The sequence below is a fragment of the Coenobita brevimanus genome, chromosome 29 (genome assembly GCF_032717465.1).
Source record: "Coenobita brevimanus isolate Jiangsu-jjx chromosome 29, ASM3271746v2, whole genome shotgun sequence".
NCBI classification, from domain to species: domain Eukaryota; kingdom Metazoa; phylum Arthropoda; class Malacostraca; order Decapoda; family Coenobitidae; genus Coenobita; species Coenobita brevimanus.
Window position 1 is genome coordinate 36,288,414 of NC_136982.1, and position 20,006 is coordinate 36,308,419.

At 40.2% G+C, this 20,006-nt stretch overlaps 1 protein-coding gene across 1 annotated transcript in view; it reads left to right on the forward strand.

Annotated features, from left to right (window-relative positions):
* Nucleotides 1-20,006, forward strand: part of cac (calcium voltage-gated channel subunit cacophony) — a 2,326,612-nt gene that overhangs the window by 951,240 nt on the left and 1,355,366 nt on the right. The window contains exon 21 of the mRNA XM_080268748.1: nt 7,477-7,698. Within this exon, the coding sequence (XP_080124874.1) occupies nt 7,477-7,698 (222 nt within the window). The remainder of the gene's footprint in view (nt 1-7,476; nt 7,699-20,006) is intronic.

Here is a 20,006-nt window from a genome sequence, read left to right on the forward strand (position 1 = left end):
CTTTACATTTAACTCTCTCTTCCATCTCTTGACTTCTTCCACGCCCATTTCTCATCCACTCACTACATGCTTTCTTCTTTTGTGCCACAGCCTCTCTCACCTCTTCATTCCTCCATTCTGTTCCCTGCACCCCCTTTTGTCTTATCTTCACCCCACACACCACCTCACATGCTGCACAGATTTCTTCTGTGAATATCTTGCACACACCTTCCACATCCCCCATCTGTTCCAGTCCATATTTACCCAATCGCTCCTCCACTTTCCTCTTATATTCTGCCTTTTTTCCATCCTCATATAACCTTTCCACTCCCCTTGTATGAACTGCTTCCTCCTGTACTTTCCTTCTATTTCTCCATTGCATTTGGACCTTGATTCTTAGTACCATCAAGTGGTGGTCAGAAAGTCCACTCCCCCAACCTCTATATGCTCTTGCATCCATTACATACCTTCTCATTCTGTCATCTGCTCACACATAATCAATCATTGTCTTCTGTTCATTCAGTTCACCACCCACCTTTCTCATCACTCGCCACATATACCTGTGGATCATTTTGTGCCTGAAAAGGGTATTGGCTGTCACCAACCCCCTCCCAGCACAGATGTCCATGAGAGCACTGCCATTCTCATCCATCTCTGGAGGCACACCCCACTCACCAATTGCTCCATCCACCTTCACATTCCCTACTTTTTCATTCATATCTTCAATAAAAAACACTCTCTCATTCCTTTCAAACTTTTTCATGCATGCTTCCACATTTGTCCAGAACTCTTCTCTCAGTCTGCTAGCACGATCTTGCATTGGCGCATACATAAGTACAATCACCTACATTTGTAGTCCAACCCTAACGAACAATTATTATTACCATTAGTGGTAGCTGGGGGCACTCCACGTCAACTCATTTGATGCAGTGCTGCTTTGGGTGTCTGCCCTTCCTTCTTTTCCATCCTTCCCTTTCTGTCTTTCTTTCCTTCATTCTTTCCTCTTTCTTCTGCCTATGGGTGACTTTACACTCCCTCTTCTGTCTTTCTTTCCTTCATTCTTTCCTCTTCGTTCTGCCTATGGGTGACACTATGCTGAGTGACAAGCCAGATGGTTTCCTGTATACCAAGAAACCATTTACTACATTGGGTGGTAACCATATAACTAAATTATGGTGCCTGGTGGTTAAGCAGATAATTAAGATGCTCCAGTCAGATTGAACCTGTGTGGGTTTATATCCAACAGGTGGTTGGGGTTTATTCCTCACATAATGCCACTTAGGGATGGGTGAGTCTGGTCACTCTCATCTTAAATGTCAGGACCAACTAGCCAAACCCTTGGTTCCTATACTCCTCAATGGGAGACATAGGATTGGATGATGGATGGATGGATGGATTATTATTTTTTATTATTATTGATATATTTTATTGTATATATACTTTTTTTTTCAAGGAAGAAGGAACCAAAGTATAGGAGCCCACAAATTATTCCCTCCAAGGAAAAACAAAAACAGTATAATGGAGAACCAAATTCAAGAGCCATCTAATATACTATAGCAGTATCCCTGTGTGTGTGTGTGTGTGTGTGTGTGTGTGTGTGTGTGTGTGTGTGCATTTTGGGCAGCTGAAACTACACATTCAAATCGCACCAAAATTGGCACAAAAATCACAAAAAATTCGCTGATGTGAAAAAACTTGATCCCATCATGACTGAAAAACTTTTATTATATTTCATAATCGATCACATTTTGACCCAAAAATGCCACTCCTGGCACCCGGCATAGGATCTCCGTAGAATATTTTACCCATAGCTACAACTAAAATATACTATAGCAGCAGCTGTATGTCTGTGTGTGTATTTCGGACTTGTGTTTGGACAACTTGAGTTCCATTCCCGAAGCTGCAAATAACAATCAATTGGTTAGCTGCAAAAAATCCAAGTGACAACATTAGACTAGAACAGCAAATAAATGGACCATCAAGTGCGAGGGGCCTGAAGGGCCCACGAATACTTGTTCATTTTGAAATGCTTGGACACACTGCATTTGAAAGACTGGAGATCATAGGCAGTAGGAAATATGGACGGAGGGAGACAGTTCCAGAGTTGATCTGTTACACACATAAAGGACTGGGAGTAATGGTTAACTCTTGTGGTAGAGAGTTGGACAGAAAAGGGATAAGAGTTTGTTGCTAGATGGGTGCTACGTGCTCACTGTGGTGATGGTGGTGGAAGGATGCAAGCAGATGGTTCAGAGGAGCAGTGACCATTGAAGTAACGATAGAAAAGAGATAAAGATGCAACAATGTGACGAAGAGACAGAGGTTGAAGGGAGCCAGTAGGAGGAGAGTTAATGAGATGAAAAGCCTTTGACTTCACCTTTTTGAGAAGAACTGTATGTGGGGAGCCTCCCCACACATGAGAGTTGTACTCTACATGGGTGAATAAAACCAAATAAGCAAAAATCCAGTTGCAATACTTTGAAAAATCCAGAACATCATGGCATTAGAGTGATGGAAAATTTCAAGGTGCTGGATGCTGAAAGGGTTCAGAATAGCTTATTACTTTTCTTCTCTTGAAAACTTATGATCATGTTCATTGTACAATGACAGAATACAGGATTTAGTAGATACCACTTTTCTGGTGCACTACTGTTTATGAATTTGTAGTCATTGTATTGCTTCTGTGTTTTGAGTACTGGTGAATTCTTTAGAAAATGGTGCTTTTAAGAAACAAATGATCATTCATTATTATTATTACAGAAAATTATTAGTACTGTATTATTATTATTATTATTATTATTTTTATTACTACTACTACTACTACTACTATTATTATTATTATTATTATTATTATTAAATAAATTACTTGAGAGGAGCATGTGGAGTCACTTGGAGAGACAGACTGACAAATGAGGAAGTGAAGGAGCATTGTGGTGTTGATGTGATGGGAAGTATTAGTCTTACAATATCTTTGTAGCTTCTTGTAGTGAAGTTTTGTAGATCAGTTATACATATATTAGACTTGTGGACAAGCGGTTGTTATACGTGAGTAGTTTTGTAAGTAGATAATTTTCGTTCCCTTTTGTCATGCAATGACATGAGATGTAAAGATTAGTATGGGACTATTTTCATTTGTCTTGGAAATATTAACAAAGTCTCTCACACATGAGTGAAGTATAAAGTAGAGTCCCACGAGCTACCTCCTTCTCTCTCTCTCTTTCTGTTCCACCCTCTTGCCCATGTTGCTAGCCTCCTTCTCCCTACTACCTGTTGGTTGTATGGCCTGTCTCTTTCTGACTCTGCTTCCTAAATTCCTATTTTAGCAGGGGTTGTGTCACTTGGAATATTCTTATGTGAAGCTTCTAGAAGCCTGTGTGTGAGTATGTTCGTGTGCCTATCAAGCATTCCTTGAGTTAAAGTGTGTAAGCATGTTTACCATTGCTTGATTCTCGCTGACACACTACCTATCTCATCCCCTGACTTGCTGCTTCTGTCTATCTCTCTATATATCTATCTATCTGTCTATCTATTCATCATGCTATCTATTATGATTTGTAATTATGATATGGAATCCTGACATTAGGAGAAACACATTGAGGTGGTTTGGGTATGTGGAGAGGATGGAGAGCAAGAGACTGATGAGGAGAGTGTATGTGAGTGAGGTGGAGGGGGGGAGAGAGAGGGGGAGGCCAAGTATGAGATGGAGGGATGGAGTGGAGAGGTATATGAGAGAGGGGGATGTGAGCTGGGAGCAGGGCAGTGAAATGATGAGGTACAGGGCGATGTGGAGACTATTTGTTTGTGGTGTCCCCTTATGGGATTAAGGTGTCTGGCAATAGATAGATGGATTATTGTTATTTATTATTATTATTATTCATTCATTCATTCATTGCCAGACGCCATGTATCCCAAACGGGGTGGCCAAGGGCTTAGAGTTAATTGTTTTACAGGGAGGGGCACTAATCCTCCACCAACCCATTTATTATTATTTATTTATTTATTTATTATTATTATTTTTATCATTATTATTTTTATTATTATTATTATTATTATTTTTATTATTATTATTATTATTTATTTATTATTATTTTTATCATTATTATTTTTATTACAGTATTATTATTATTATTATTTTTATTATTATTATTTTTGCTGTTGTTGTCGTTCGTGGTGGTGGTGGTGGTGGGGATGGTATTGTTTTGATCATTCATTTATAAAAGCTCCAGCATACTTCCATGCATCAGCCTCTGTCATCTAATTGCGGCTCTCCATGCTGCTTGATCTCTGGCAGCCTCCCTGTTCAGTGGTATTATTATTACCTCTGCCAGCGAAGTTGAAGGAGGTTATGTATTCACCTGTATTTGTCTGTTTGTTTGTCCACACAGTATCTCCAAAAGTTCTCAGTGAATTTAATGAAATTTTGTGGAAGGGTGGGCTGTGTACCAAGGAAGAATTGATTAAATTTGGGATCCAGATCTGGATCCTATGTATCTCACACAATACTGTATAAGTTCACAATGAAATTTAATGAAATTTAGTGGAAGGGTGGACCATGGGGCAAGAAAGAAATGATTAAATTTTTAGGTGGATCCTGATCATGATCCAGCATTGGCAGAGGTTTGCACTGTCTGAGTGCTTTCTAGTTATTATTATTATTATTATTATTATTATTATTATCATCATCACATTTATATATGTGATTACTACTACTACTACTACAATAGTACCACTACTACAGCTACTACTACTACTACTACAGTATTACCACTACAACTACTGCTACCCCATCTACAGTACTACTACTACAACAGTATTACCACTACAACAACTACTGCCACTTCTTCACCACCACCGCCGCCGCCTCCTCCTCCTCCTCCTCCTCCTCCTCCTCCTCCTCCTCCTCCTCCTCCTCCTCCTCCTCCTCCTCCTCCTCCTCCTCCTCCTCCTGCCAGTGGGGTCTCTCACTATGCAAGAACATGGTTGACAATACACTGCATATTGGAAATTTTGCATAGTGGAAACCACTGAATCATTGGAAATAAGTGAACAGTAAAACCTCACTATAACGGACTAATTGGGGCCCAAGCCATTCCAAAAGAAACAAAATTCTGATAAAAGCAACATCCAGACTTCCCTCTGCTAACCCAAACTCTTTGCAATATATCAGACTTTAGTCCGGATCGCACCAGCAGTTTTTGAACCGTTTTCACTACCATTGCAATACTATACTGTACTGTATTATACATTCACCACAATAATCAAATGGTATTTTTTTTTTTTTTTTTTTTTCCCCTTAATGTGTGCAACTCTGGGCAAAGGCTTCAGGGCCTATATCTTGGGGGCAGTAGCCTATCCCAAGGCCCAGTAATCCTCCTACACCTCCACATGTCACCACTTTGGCGCTAACACCCACCGTCCATATTGAATACATGTTAGGGCTGTCTCATACAGGACTGGTGTATTGGTATTAGCGGGGGTATTTTTACGACATGTCGGCGGGTCATCTGGTAGACCAGGAAAGTCTGCTTTTAGATTCAAATCCTTAAACTGTTCCCTGCCCCAGCCAGGATTCGAACCTGGGTCCATTAGGACTGCAGGCCGCCTCTCTACCGATTCAGCCACCGCCCAGGCATACCCAGGTTCAGCAGTGTAATTGGTTAGGTAAAACCCCATCGTTAGGCGAGGTATTGTATACCAGGGTACTTTTAACGTGTAAAGTAATGGGGAGTGTTTACCAGCCTTGGATTTCCTCCCAACCAAGTCCAAAACCCACCCAAATGAGCCCCAAAACAAGTTCAGAGCCAGTCTAAATGGCCTGACAGCTGTAAAGGAAGCTAACCTAAGCCTAACGCCCATAAATAACTCACTAAAACCAACAAATAAAATTTGGAAATCGTTAAATATAAGTCCGGAAAAAATCAAGCTTAGGAAATTGTACCCCAGAATGACAATGTCCACCCTACCTGTGGCTAAAACACTTAATCTGAGTCTAAAAACAGTTTATAAATCAACCTAAACACACAATTTTAGTCTAAAATATCATCAAAATTGGTAAAAGATATAAAAAATCATCGATAAACTGGGGTTTGGCCATCGTTAGGCAGGGTATGGTGGAATTTCTACCCCCATCATTAGGCCGGGGTATTGCATCTAGGGGGTATTGTATATCGAGGTACTACTATATATATATTAATACTGTACTGTAGACTGATAAATATGTCTTTTGTTTACCTAATTGTGGTGAACATAGCTGAAATGGTCAGGCAGTCTGGACTGCTTTTGGCTTTATTGGACGTTTTCTGATATTTAAGAATTTAGTCCAGTAGCTCCTCAATTCCAATAACAGCGAATTCCAGTTTATTGAAGTTCGTTATATCAAGGTTTTACTGTATATGGTTGACGCCCTACCCTATCTTTGTCATTCGCAGTACACTACTTCCCCATTACTGACCATTATTTTAAGAAAGACTTTTGCTCAAAGAAAGATAAGAGAGCTGTGAATATAGTGTGATAGGTAGTGCTTCATTTGTATGATTGCAGGATTAGCAACTATATTTCTCCCGTCCGTTTGCAGACCTCCATGAGTCTTGACAGTAAAATCTCTCCCTTGCTCTTGATAATGTTCCTCTCTGTCAGTTCACCTAAGTCAAGTTCACGTTGAGTGTTTGAGTTCCTTTCCCATGTTTATTCAACTCTATAACCTTCATTTTCAGCACCAAAGCGATCCTTTTGTTCTTAGAATGAAGTGGTGGGGACTTGACGTAACGGGTGAGCAAGAGCAGGTCGTGTACAATGCCAAAAACACCACAGTATCCAAATGCGGTGCAGGCAGACACAGACTGAGAGTCCTGAGTGCTGAGAGACGTTGTGAGGGAGGGAAAGAGCAGGAAACTGATTATTCATTTGGTGGTGGCTTCAGATACTACCATTTTGAGCAGGAACACCGTTTTTCTCATGCTTTCAGATGACAGATTTGCATTTTAGAATCACATTTTGAATATTATTATTATTATTTTTTTCCTAAGTTAAGTTCACAGATTAGGTGTTTTCGCATATTGAGATCCAGCATATTGGGAGACCCTGCTGTACTACTACTAATACTGCTACTACTAATACTGCTACTACTAATACTGCTACTACTACTTCTATACTACTACTACTGTACTATTACTACTGCTACTACTACTATACTAATGCTTCTACTACTATTTCTGCTACTACTACTACTACTACTAACCACTACTACTACTACTAACCACTACTACTACTACTACTACTACTACTACTACTAACCACTACTACTACTACTACTACTACTACTACTACTAACCACTACTACTACTACTACTACTACTACTAACCACTACTACTACTACTACTACTACTAACCACTACTACTACTACTAACCACTACTACTACTACTAACCACTACTACTAATACTAACCACTACTACTAATACTACTACTACTTCAGTACAAGTTTTTATTTCCATCAGATCCTAACTGGTGAGGACTGGAATGAAGTAATGTACCATGGGATTGCTTCACAAGGGGGCAATAATGCTGGTGGCATGGTCTACAGTCTCTACTTCATCATCCTTGTTATCTTTGGCAACTACACCCTCCTCAATGTCTTCTTGGCTATTGCTGTTGACAACCTGGCTAATGCACAGGAACTGACAGCAGCTGAAGAGGAGCAGGAGGAAGAGGACAAGGAGGTCAGTTGTCTTAAAATATTTGGATTAGATTGAGATAAGTGTTTCATTGTTGTTTATTTTTCTTATAGTTCCAGAATTTAGCCATTTAAATTTATTTCTGTCTGTGGAAGGAATGCTTAGGTAATTGTACATTGGTCAGATTATAGCAAGGAGGTTGATAAATACAGCAGAATTTAAGATATTGGTGTCTTAATGAATTCAGGAAAAACATGACAAAATTAAGAAATAAAGAAATTCAAGAAAATTTTAAGAATACAGAAGAGTATGTAGAACTGGAGAATGATGGATACCATAATCATTATCACCAACATCCTGTTCTTTCCTGAGAGCCTTCCAGTAGGGGATGGCCTCAACAAAATTGCCTCCAGAACACAATCCTCACTCTTCCATCTTTCTTACCATTGCTTTGTGCCATTTTTTTTTTTTTTTTCCCACATCATGCTGTTCATGATCTTCCCTTCCAACAGTACCTTCAGTCTCACCTTCCAAAACATTCTTAGGCACCATACCTATATATACCCCATGCATCCCATGGCAGTGGGGAGGTGCAGTAAGCTTCTGAAATGATTGGTAGAAGTGAAACCTTATTAATTTCATAGTGTTGGTAATTCTGAATCCTTGGCCCATGTGTCATATTGTTTCACATCACAGGGATGGAGCATTTTTTTAGTGCCTGTCCATACCTTGACCTCATCAACTGGCACTTTGGAGGAGGTAATATGGACCTAGCCATTACCATTATGGTATCTGGTGTCATAACCCCCTCCTTTCTTTTCTTTTTTTCTGGAGTTCTCATAATTTTATTTTACTTATGGTGACTATCCTGCTTCTGCATGCAGGAGATTGTGAAGGTAATTTTTGTTGCCTGTAATCTAGGTCAGCAACATTCACTGCTTAGGTATCCCTTTCATATGAAGTTTCCAAATGCAGCACACATTCATGAAGGATACTCATTACCTCCAAACTTACCTCCTGTCCTTTAGAACAGTGTTCCCTAACCCTGTGACCCACGTTGGTGTACTTTACTGTGACCCACACTACCCCTTCATTTGACTTAGTGAACTTGCTGTCACCCAGGAGCATTTGTGGCTAATACTGTAAAGTGCTGTTATCAGTGAATCAGTCAGCCTTGCTCCTGCTGCTGATAGTAATGCAGTGTCTGTTCAATTACTGTACCTTAGCTGGTGTTATGTTATAAGCATTATCATCCCTCAGTAGTATGGAATAAAACATGTATCCCATTAATTTGGGAGGTTCATACAGTACATAATTTTTCTGGAAAATCATTATTCTCACTTCTTTACTATCCTTTTCTCTTTACTGCCAGAATATGACTATTGAAATTAGCCAACAGGAACAATGAAATTAGAGCCATACTGAACCATATTTTTGGTAAAAACATAATTGGATTGCCAGACTGGACCAGAATGGATTTCCACTACCAAATCTCAACTCATACACCCTTTTCATCTTCCTAATCATAGCTGTTTTCTTGAAATGACCACATCATTTAAGCACATTCTGTTCAGTCACCGAACCAGTATACAGTACAGGTACTTTATTCCTTGTCTCATGATTCTGTGTACTAATTACACTGGACATCCTGTCCAGTGTGTACAGCCCCATATATATTCCCTAACAGTTCCGTTTCCACTGCTCTCGTTTGAGACTTTTCAATTTCATTCCGTGCCAGTCTCACACCCATCTGTTAAATGTAGCACTAATACACCCTCACATTGTCTTCAGACTCCCTCTGTGCTCAGTTCTCTTGTTCCATATTGAAGCTTTCATCACAACACTGGCCACTTTTCACTTTGAGCTACTTTTTTCTCCACTTCCTGTAAAAATTTGCCTCCCCCTCCCCCCCCAATGAATGCGTGGAGGTACAGTAAGGTCAGTATATAATGCAAGATAGGTTTTAAGAATGTTCGCTAAATATAATTTCGCATTATATGATCATATGTACAGTAATCCCTCGATTATCTGACGTAATAGAGCCATCTGTGTATCCGGATACAGACGAAATCCGGGTATGATGCAATACTCTGTCAACCTATGACCTACCTATACCAGACATATATGTACAGTACCCCTCCTAATTGCGGCAGTGTTCTTCAGTCTTTCAGTTATTTAGACATCAAAACACACATGGGAATATCCAATATAATGCTAGACACCAAGAAAACAATGCTTAAACAACAGAAATCCACAAATGAATACATGAAAAAGCTGAAGGTTACAAAAAGAATTTTAATAATGCACAGTACTTACCACCCAGTGAACGGTGGATTGGTGTCGTAACCCATTAGCCTGTAGGTGAACAGTAATCCTGCGTGGTCTAGTGGCTAACGTAATCACTAGTGGTGGCCGTATCAGTACGAAAATACCGATACTAATTGTTTATCAGCAAGTATTGATACTGATGGCTAGTTATTGATTACTATTCCAATGAACTGAAAACTTATTTTAAAAAATACTGCAGTATTTCTTTGTGAGGAGGCGGTGGCAGAATCAGTAGAGAGGCGGCTTGTAGTCCTACTGGACCCATGTTCAAACCCGGCTGGGGCAGGGAACAGTTTAAGGATTTGAATTTCTTTAAAAGCAGACTTTTCTGATCTACCAGATGACCCGCCAACATGTCATAAAAGTACCCCTGCCAACACCAGTACACCAGTCCTGTATGAGACAGCCCTAGCATGTATTTAATTTGGATGGTGGGTATTAGTGCCAAAGTGATGACATGTGGAGATGTAGGAGGACTACTGGGCCCCAAGGAGGACTACTGGGATTTGGGAATAGGCCATGAGGCCTTTGGCCAAAGTCGGACATGTAAAAAAAAAATAAAAATGACTTTTAGATTTATTAGTACACTGAATTGCAGTTTTTGTGCTCATTCATCTAAAATAGTGGCAGGGTAATTATTTTAACTTGGACTAAGCCCATTATGAGTAATTTCATTAAATTTTTTAGTAGTTCATTGGACTGAAAAAGTATTAATTACAAAACTACCTAGCTCTTGATATCAGTGATTGATACCACTGATTCTGGCTGACAAACTAATCAATATCACATCTAAATTTAATTGCCGACATCGCCCATCACTAGTAATCACGTAACAATGTCAGAAAACTCCTTCAACCCTTGGAGCTGGACAGTGAGTGGTGGGGACGTATGGCAACTGCCACTAAACACAGCAATGCCAAGTCTCTACTGACCAGTCAGGCAACTTTGACCATTTAGTAGGAAGGCACACAGCCATTTCTGGTCAGCTAGTGGGTTACATTCTTTTACCAGCATGCAGCTCGGCTTGAGAAGGGGGCCAGGCAACTTTGACCATTTGGCATGGAGGCATACAGCCATTTCTGCTTAGCTGGTGGGTTACATTCTTTTACCAGCATGCGGTTTGGCTGAAGAGAGGGGTCAGGCGACTTTGTCCTTTTGGTAGTGAAGTGGACAGCCATTTCTGTTTGGCTTGTGGGTTAGGGTCCGTATTACTTGTGCACAGCCATTGGCTCCAAGTGATCCAGGAGGCTGGGGGACTTTGATTGTTCAGTGAGGAGACAGATGGCTGTATTTGCTCAGCCTGTGGGTTAGGGTCTGTATTACTCGCGTGCAGCCAGTAGTATCTGAGTGATGTGGGCTGCCGAGAGACTTTGACCATTCGGTGAGGAGCCGGATGGCCATATTTGCTGAGCTTGAGGGTTAGGGTTGATATTACTCATGCACAGCCGGTAGTGTCCGAGTGATCCAGGCGGCCACGGGACCGTGACCACTCAATGAGGAGCTGGATGACCATTTTTGCACAGCTTGTGGGTTAGGGTCTATTACAGTACTTGTGCTTGGCCAGAGAGGCTGGCCAGCCACCAAACTGATTTTTGAATTTGTAGGCCACCCAGCCGACGATGTCGGAAATTTTTTGTTCAGATACGGACAAATCAGATACGGATGTAATAGAGTCAAGGCCTACCATTCAGATATGGAGTGTCATGATAATCGGGTGATTACTGTAATTTGATGGAGAAAGTAGCTTTATGTTCTGTGTGAGACCAATAAGAATTAATGAAGTCATCTGAATGTATTCTCTGATAAAGGATACCATTTTTACCAATCAAAGGAATAACTGAAATAAAATAAAATTCAAGAACAATTGAATAAATAGCTGATGCAGCAGTCTTTGTTTATCATTGCAGTAGCACTGAAGGCAAACAGACATCATCTTGTGAGCATTCTTAGAACACCATTTTGGCATGAATTTACCCTAATCACTGTTAATTTATCCAAACCTGACCCAAATATTTTAGCTTAACCTAACCTAATTTATCCAAACTGAACCTTATCGAAACTTTATCCTAACCTAATACAGTACCTGAATAATATCCCCAAAACATACTGGAGAGGCTAGATCAGGAATGTTTAGAGCAGCTCTGATACTATCAGTCATGACCCAGACAACTCTTTTCTCTCATATTTCTAAGAGCTAGCTGTGTGAGCCAGTATTCTTATCAACATAGGGTATTTTGTCTGTGAATGCAAAATTCTCACAATTAACCATTCCCAACTGGTAATTTCAGTTCTGGTGAATACCAGCACTTATCATAACATTTCTTGTTCTTTTAGTTAATGTTACCCATAAATATCTTATAGTAACTTCTGTCAGTTTATTCTGAATAATTACCACAGTTAAATCAAATTTCCATCCCTGGTGTCTACTCTTGCATTTTATAAGTGAGTGCAAAATGCAGAGTGTTATTACGTTTTGGGGCTGTTTCCATGAGGAAGCTAGTTGCCTTGGGGCACTATACTAACCAACATGTATCTGCCTATTGATGTACCACACCAGCTGTGTGTATCGTCTCATATTTTCACTCAGTCATTTGGTCAGAATGGTGTATTAACAGTTATCTGTGTGAATTTAATGCAGTAAGACATTGATTATGCAAAAAACAAAAACAGTGAAGCACATCAGTTGTTCTTTTCTGTAAATCATATTTCCTGCCATTTTTGCCGTCTGTCAAAAATTATTCCTATTTTTTTGGTCCTCCTAAGAAAAAAAGAAGTCTTTTAAAAAATCGCATTATATCCCAGCCTTACCTTACACATAAACTACCACCAATTTGTCTCTTCATTTACATTGTCCATTTCATGCAGAGTGAAACAGGCCGCACAGTCATTCACTCACATCTATGCCCTCCAAATCCTGGCATAGCCACAGTAACTGTTACTGATTGAAAGTAACATTTGAGGAAAAGTTTAAAAGATCAGAGATGTTGATGAGAGAAAAACTAGAAAATAGTGTGTAGTTTTGGTTCATATGTCACATATAGTATCAGCATGTCCAGTTAATCATATCTGTTACACAGTGGTCATAATTTTCTGACTTAAAGAATTTGACATTTTAGGCTAGGTCTGGACCTCCACTCTCCTGATAAAAAGGGCAGTAATGGTTTGAGTGTTGGATGAGTGTACAGATAGATAATGTGTTTAAAGTGACGCAGGTAATGAATAATGTAGATAGAATATTTGGAATCTGATATGTGGAGATGATGCTGTCTGCTTTGCTCACAGTGATTTTATGGACTAATTCAGAGTTCTGTGAATGTCTGAAGGTGGATTTAAGTTCCAGAGATGTATGGCTCACAGTGTGATAAGATGGTGAATATAAACTTCAATTTGATGGAATGTTTTAGGTACTTCATTGCAGTGATAGGAAAAAGTAGTAAAGGGTGTATAGGATGCGGAGTGTGATTGGCTTATGGAAGGTTAGGTGATTAGTGTGATGAAAGGTCATCATACAAAACAGGTAATTGACTACAGAAGCTGCAAGAAAGATTTTCGAAGGTATTGATAGTATGAGTCGAAAAATCAAGAGTGACAGTAGTGGGTATGGGATTTGTAGTTTTGACAGGATGTGAAACATAAACGTTCTTGGAAAAGGTGAATTAAGTAATTATTAATTAGAGTAGAAGAGAGTCCATGAATAGTGTGGTCATACAGTATAGGTTAGCACATTTGAGGATGGGAGGAGGTATGGAAGGCCAGCAAGCAGATGTTTGGATAAGTAAATGAATTTGTGAGAAATTTTGGTGCAGAACTTGAGGAAGTAAAAGAATTGGCAAGAGTATGCAAATGGATGTATGAAGCTATATGAAGATGCACATGACAGTTGTGAAGCAAATCATAATAGAAATAAGAAATGCACTAAATAGTATGGCCCATGGGATTGAGCCTAGATTTCAAAGGCTTGAATGAATAAATGACTAAATGTATGGTCTGTTCAACTTGATGCTGTGTGCATGCATGTGTGTATATTTACCTAGTTGTGATATACAGGAAATGAGCTACGCTCGTGGGGTCCTGTCTCTGTTTTTTAGCGTCAAATTTTGCTTTGAACTCGATTACGTTTTTAGACAGGATGATCTCTTTGTCCAGGCTATTCCACAGGTCTGTGCATCTATATGGAAAACTATATTTCTTGATATCCTTCAAGCATCTTGGCTTTTTAAGTATCATTCCATGTCCTCTTGTTAATCTTCTATCCCATAAAAACACATAATCTCTGTCAATTTTTTCTATTCCCATCGTGGCCCTTAACAATGCAATCATATCGCTCCTCTGTCACCTTTGTTCTGAGGAAGGTAGATCTAGCTTTTCCGGTCTTTCCCTGTACGACAGATCTGCCAGGCTAGGGGCCATCTTTGTTGCTGTTCTTTGTATTCTCTCGATCTCGTTTATATCTTTCTTTTTGTATGGGGACCACACTACTGTCTCATATTCCAGCCTGGGGCAGATCATGGCCACTATCAATTTTTTCATCATCTCCTCATCCATGTAATGAAATAATACTCTTATGTTAGTCAAGAGATTTTTATACGTCTCTCTGTCTTGTTAATGTGTTTTTAGGTGACAAATTATCTTTGACCAACACTCCCAAGTCCTTTTCTTCTCTCGCTTTTGTAATTGGTTCATTTCCCATCAGTTAAGTGAGTGATGGTCTCTTCGTACTTTTACCCATTTCCAATATTTTACTTTTTTGTGTGTTGAATTTCATTTCCCACATCCGGCTCCAGTCACGAATCCTATCCAGTTCCTCCTGCAGCATTTTGCAGACTTCTTCAGCTTCCACTCTCCTCATGATCTTTGCGTATCAGCTAATAGACTTGCATAACTGTGTGTGTATTTACCTATTTGTATTTACCTATTTGTAGTATACAGGAATTGAGCAATGCTCGTGTTGTCCTGTCTCCATATCCACATTTATCAAGTCTACCTTTACACACATGAATGTTTTTCTCATGCACCACCTCTTTGTCTAGGTCATTCCAAATATTTAAGTATTTACCTAATATACCTAATTGTGATATACACAGAATGTACTATGCTCGTGGGTTTCCGTCGCTGTTTCTCAATAAGTCAAATTTGGCTTTAAACTCGTTTAAGTTTCTAGACTGGACGATCTCTTTGTCCAGGCTATTCCATAAGTCTATACTTCTGTAAGGAAAGCTATATTTCTTGATATCCTTCAAGCAGCTTGACTTTTTCAATTTCATTCCATGTCCTCTTGTTGCTCTTTTATCCCATACAAACAGATCTTCTTTATCAATTTTATCTACTCCCACCATGGTCCTGAACACCGCAATCATGTCTCCCCTCTTTCTCCTTTCTTCTAACGAAGGCAAATCCAGTTTTTCCAGCCTCTCTCTGTATGACAGGTCTGTCAGACTGGGGACCATCTTGGTTGCTGTTCTTTGTATTCTCTCAATCTTGTTTATATCTTTCTTTTTGTGTGGCGACCACACTACCGCTGCATATTCTAACCTGTGGCGGATCATGGCCACTATCAATTTTTTCATCATTCCCTCATCCATATAATGAAATGCTACTCTTATGTTAGTCAAGAGTTTATAAGTCTCTCCAACTATCTTGTTAATGTGCTTTTCTGATGACAAGCTATCTTGGACCAGCACTCCCAAATCTTTCTCTTCTCTCCTTTTTGTGATTAGTTCATTACCCAAAAAATAATTTAGTGATGGTCTCCTGGTACTTTTACCCATTTCCAATATTTTACATTTCTTTACATTAAATTTCATTTCCCACGTTCGGCTCCAATTGTGTATCCTATCCAAATCTTCCTGCAGTATTTTACAATCCTCCTCAACCTCTATCTTCCTCAAGATCTTTACATCATCAGCAAACAGACTTGCATAACTGTTCACTCCATCTACCATATCATTTACGTAAATCAGGAACATTACTGGCGCCAACACTGAGCCTTGTGGGACTCCACTTGTTACTTCCCTCCATCCAGACATCTTTTCCTTTATTACTGTCCTCATTTGTCTGTCTCTCAAAAAGTCTCTCATCCATTCCAGAAGTTTCCCCTTTAGTCCTCCTATATATTCTAGTTTCCACATTAGTCTCTTATGAGGTACCTTGTCAAAGGCCTTCTCTAAGTCTAAGTACACACAATCCACCCAACCATCTCTCCCCTGTACCACATCAATCGCTCTTGAGTAAAAGCTCAACAAGTTAGAAACACATGACCTTCCACTTCTGAATCCAAACTGACATTCAGCCACAATATTCATCTCTTCCAGATATTTTATCCATCTGTCTTTCAGGATTCTCTCACACAATTTTGCGACCATGCTGGTTAGAGACACTGGTCTATAATTCAGGGGTTCTTCCCTGTTTCCTCCCTTATAAATTGGTACCACATTTGCCCTCTTCCATTCTTTTGGCACTTTCCCCTCTTCCAGTGAGCATACAATTAAGCTGTGAATTTTATCCGCCAGTTGTTCTCTGCATTCCTTCAGTACCCAATTAGAAATTCCATCAGGTCCTGGGGCTTTCCTTACATCTTGAGCTTCCAGTAATTTATACACTTCCTGTACCTCCACATTTATATCTTTCATCACCGTAACATTTCTAATCACTCCCTCCCCTTCCACAAGCTCCTTTTCTTTAGTGAAAACTGACTGAAAACATTTGTTCATTATTTCTGCTTGCATTGCCGCATCCTTAAAGACCTCTCCTTCTACTTTTAGCTTGGTGATTCCTTCCTTTTGTTTCAGTTTGCCATTAACAAATCTATAAAACAGTTTGGGTTCATCCTTGCATTTGTCAATTATACCTTTTTCAAAATTCCTTTCTTCTTCTCTACGTATTCTTGTGTATTCATTTCTTGTTCTTTTATATTCTTCCTTTGTTCTGTCGTTACCTCTCTTTCTCCAATTGTTCCACACCTTATCTCTCTCTTTTTTTGCTATCATACACCTTCTATTAAACCACTCCTTTTTCCTGTTTTCTTTCCCTCTTACTCTTGGTACAAATTTTTCCACTCCCAAATTATAGAGGTCTAGAAAGATATCCCACTTCCTCTGTATCTCTCTTGTTTCTCTTAATTTTCTCCAATCCGCATTTTCAAAAAAGTTTCTCAATCCTGTAAAATTTGCTTTCCCAAAGTTGTATCTTCCCTGTCTATGAAGCTCGTCTCTTGGCTCGACGTTTCCTATTAACATCTGGAACTCAATGACCACGTGATCACTTTTTCCCAAAGGACAGAGATATTCCAATGATTCTATTACATCGGGTTCTTTGGTGAACAGTAAATCTAACCTTGCTGGTGTGTCCTCACCTCGAAACCGTGTCTCTTCTTTGACCCATTGCGTCATCACATTATTCATTATTATATTTAATAACATAGTGCCCCACGAATCCTCGCCGCCTCCCAATTACCATTCCTCCCAGTTCACCTCTTTACAATTAAAGTCACCCACCAAAATTATATTATTGCTTTTCTCAATTATTTTTTGCAAGTAGCTAGCCATATCTGATAACATCTCATGGTATTCGTCATCCTTCCATGCTCTCGTCTTTGGGGAAAAAATACACTACCGCCATATCTCTCTTAACATTCTCTCCAGTTTCTAATTTCATATATATCACTTCAGCCCTGCCTTCTCCCATTTCCACAGTATCTACATTTATGTTGTTCTTCACTGCTATCATCACTCCTCCTCCCTTTTTTTCTTTTGTGTCTTTTCTCCACAGTTTGTATTTACCATCTCCCAAATGGGAGGATAGACTAGGATTGTGGAAAGTGTTAAGAATATATGGAATAGATGGGAAGTTGTTGAATGCTGTGAAGAGTATGTACGATGGTGCGAAGGCTGCCGTGCGTGTGGATGGTGAACTAAGTGAATTTTTCTCTTTGAAAGTTGGGTTGAAACAGGGATGTGTCATGTCTCCATGGTTGTTCAATCTGTACATGGATGGGGTAATAAAAGAGGTACAAGGTAGGGTAGTGGATGTTGGAGTGGCCCTGGTGAGAGAGGATAGTGTTTGGAAACTCCCTGTACTGTTGTTTGCAGATGATACCGTGTTGTTGAGTGAAGACGAAGGGGAGCTGCAAGGCTTGGTGGATGAGTTTGAGAGAGTGTGTAGGAAACGGAATCTAAAGGTGAATGTCGGGAAGAGTAAAGTGATGGTCTTTGAGAGAGGTGAAGTCAGTGAATGTACAGCGAGGTTGGATGGTGAGGAATTGGAAAATGTGAGTACGTTTAAGTACTTGGGTAGTGTGATGAGTAAGGATGGAGGTTTGGAGGGTGAAGTGCTTGAAAGGGTACAGCAGGGAAGAAAGGTTGCTGGTTCTTTGAAAGCAGTGATAAGAAACAGGGAAGTGAGCATGGAAGTGAAAAAGTTACTACATGACAGTATTGTGATACCAACTCTAACGTACGGAAGTGAAGCGTGGACGTTGTTGGAAGGACACAAGTCAAGAGTGAGAGCCGTGGAAATGAGTTATTTAAGAGGAGCCTGTGGAGTCACATGGAGAGACAGGCTGACGAATGAGGATATAAAGGAGCGTTGTGGTGTTGATGTGGATGTGATAGGAAGCGTTATGAGGAACACACTGAGGTGGTTTGGCCATGTGGAGAGGATGGAGGGTGAAAGACTGACGAAGAGAGTGTATGTGAGTGAGGTGGAGGGGGAAAGAGGGAGGGGGAGGCCGAGGATGAGATGGAGAGATGGGGTGGAGAGGTATATGAGAGAGGGGGGTGTGAGTTGGGAGCAGGGGAGTGAAATGGCGGGGGACAGGGCGACGTGGAGGCGATTTGTTTGTGGCCACCCCAAACGGGATTGAGGCGTCTGGCAATAGATAGATAGATAGAATTTGGTCTCTACAAAGCACATGACATCAGGTTCATGTTCTCTCAAGAAATCATTAATTTCGATCCTTGTCGATATGAAACCATCAACATTAGTATATATCACCTTCAAATTATTTTTGACATTATTAGTACCCTCTTCTCTCCTACTCTCTGTCCGTACCACTTCCTCAACTTCTGATCTTTCACAACCATCCCCCTTAGTTTCCTTCACTTCTATTTCCTTAAATACCATTTCCTTACTTTCATATCCAATACTCTCCAAAAAAAAGTATTACCAGTACATTCTTCCTCTGTCCTCTTATCATTTTTTTCCTTTACTTCTTCCTTTAATGATTTTAAAACTTCTCTTTCTTCTTCATTTAGATCTTTTCTTATTATAATATTTTCCATCCCCGCCTCTTTGCTTAATTTCCAGGTCATTTTAAGTATCTCATTTACTACACTTTCTGATGTAAACTTGACTCTCATTGGTGGCCTGGTTGGGCCCGACCAGGTCAATCGGCTGGTCACTGGCTAGCCATCCAGGCTAGTCACCTAGTGGCTTTAGGGTCAAGCGGGCACTGGGGGACCTGGTGGCTCCTATCGTCCTGGAGTCACCCTTGTCAGGGTCCCTTGGTGGTTACCTGCGTATACTTTCCCACTACCTCTGGGGTCGCCAGTGGTGCTTTCCCTGGCATATGGCCTCCCCTTGTTGGGCTCCATGGTGGGTGGAGGGTTGGGGGAATGAAGGTAGTTTTTTTCTAATATGGCCACAAATAAAATTTCATCTGCTGACGACCCTGGTTCTGTCCCTGACCACCCTTTACAATCTCCCTCCTGTGCGCCTCTTGTGCCTCTGTCTGGTGAGGCCCATATTGCCACCCTGGATCCATACCTACCTGGTTCCAGTGGTTTACGGTCAGCGGCCACTACAAAGAAGAGCCGGACACAGACAACAACATATAGTGGACATGCCCGTGAGGTCCTGCCGGGTGTCTTTGAGAGGGTTGATTTTACAAGGTACTACACCATTCGTACTTTGGATGGTCAACCTATTGGGAATTTGGATATTTTTAATGTTCATCGGCGCATTATGTCAAAATGTGGGAGGGAGCCGAAGATTTCACCTCAGGGGGATGGTAGCCTACTAGTGGAGGT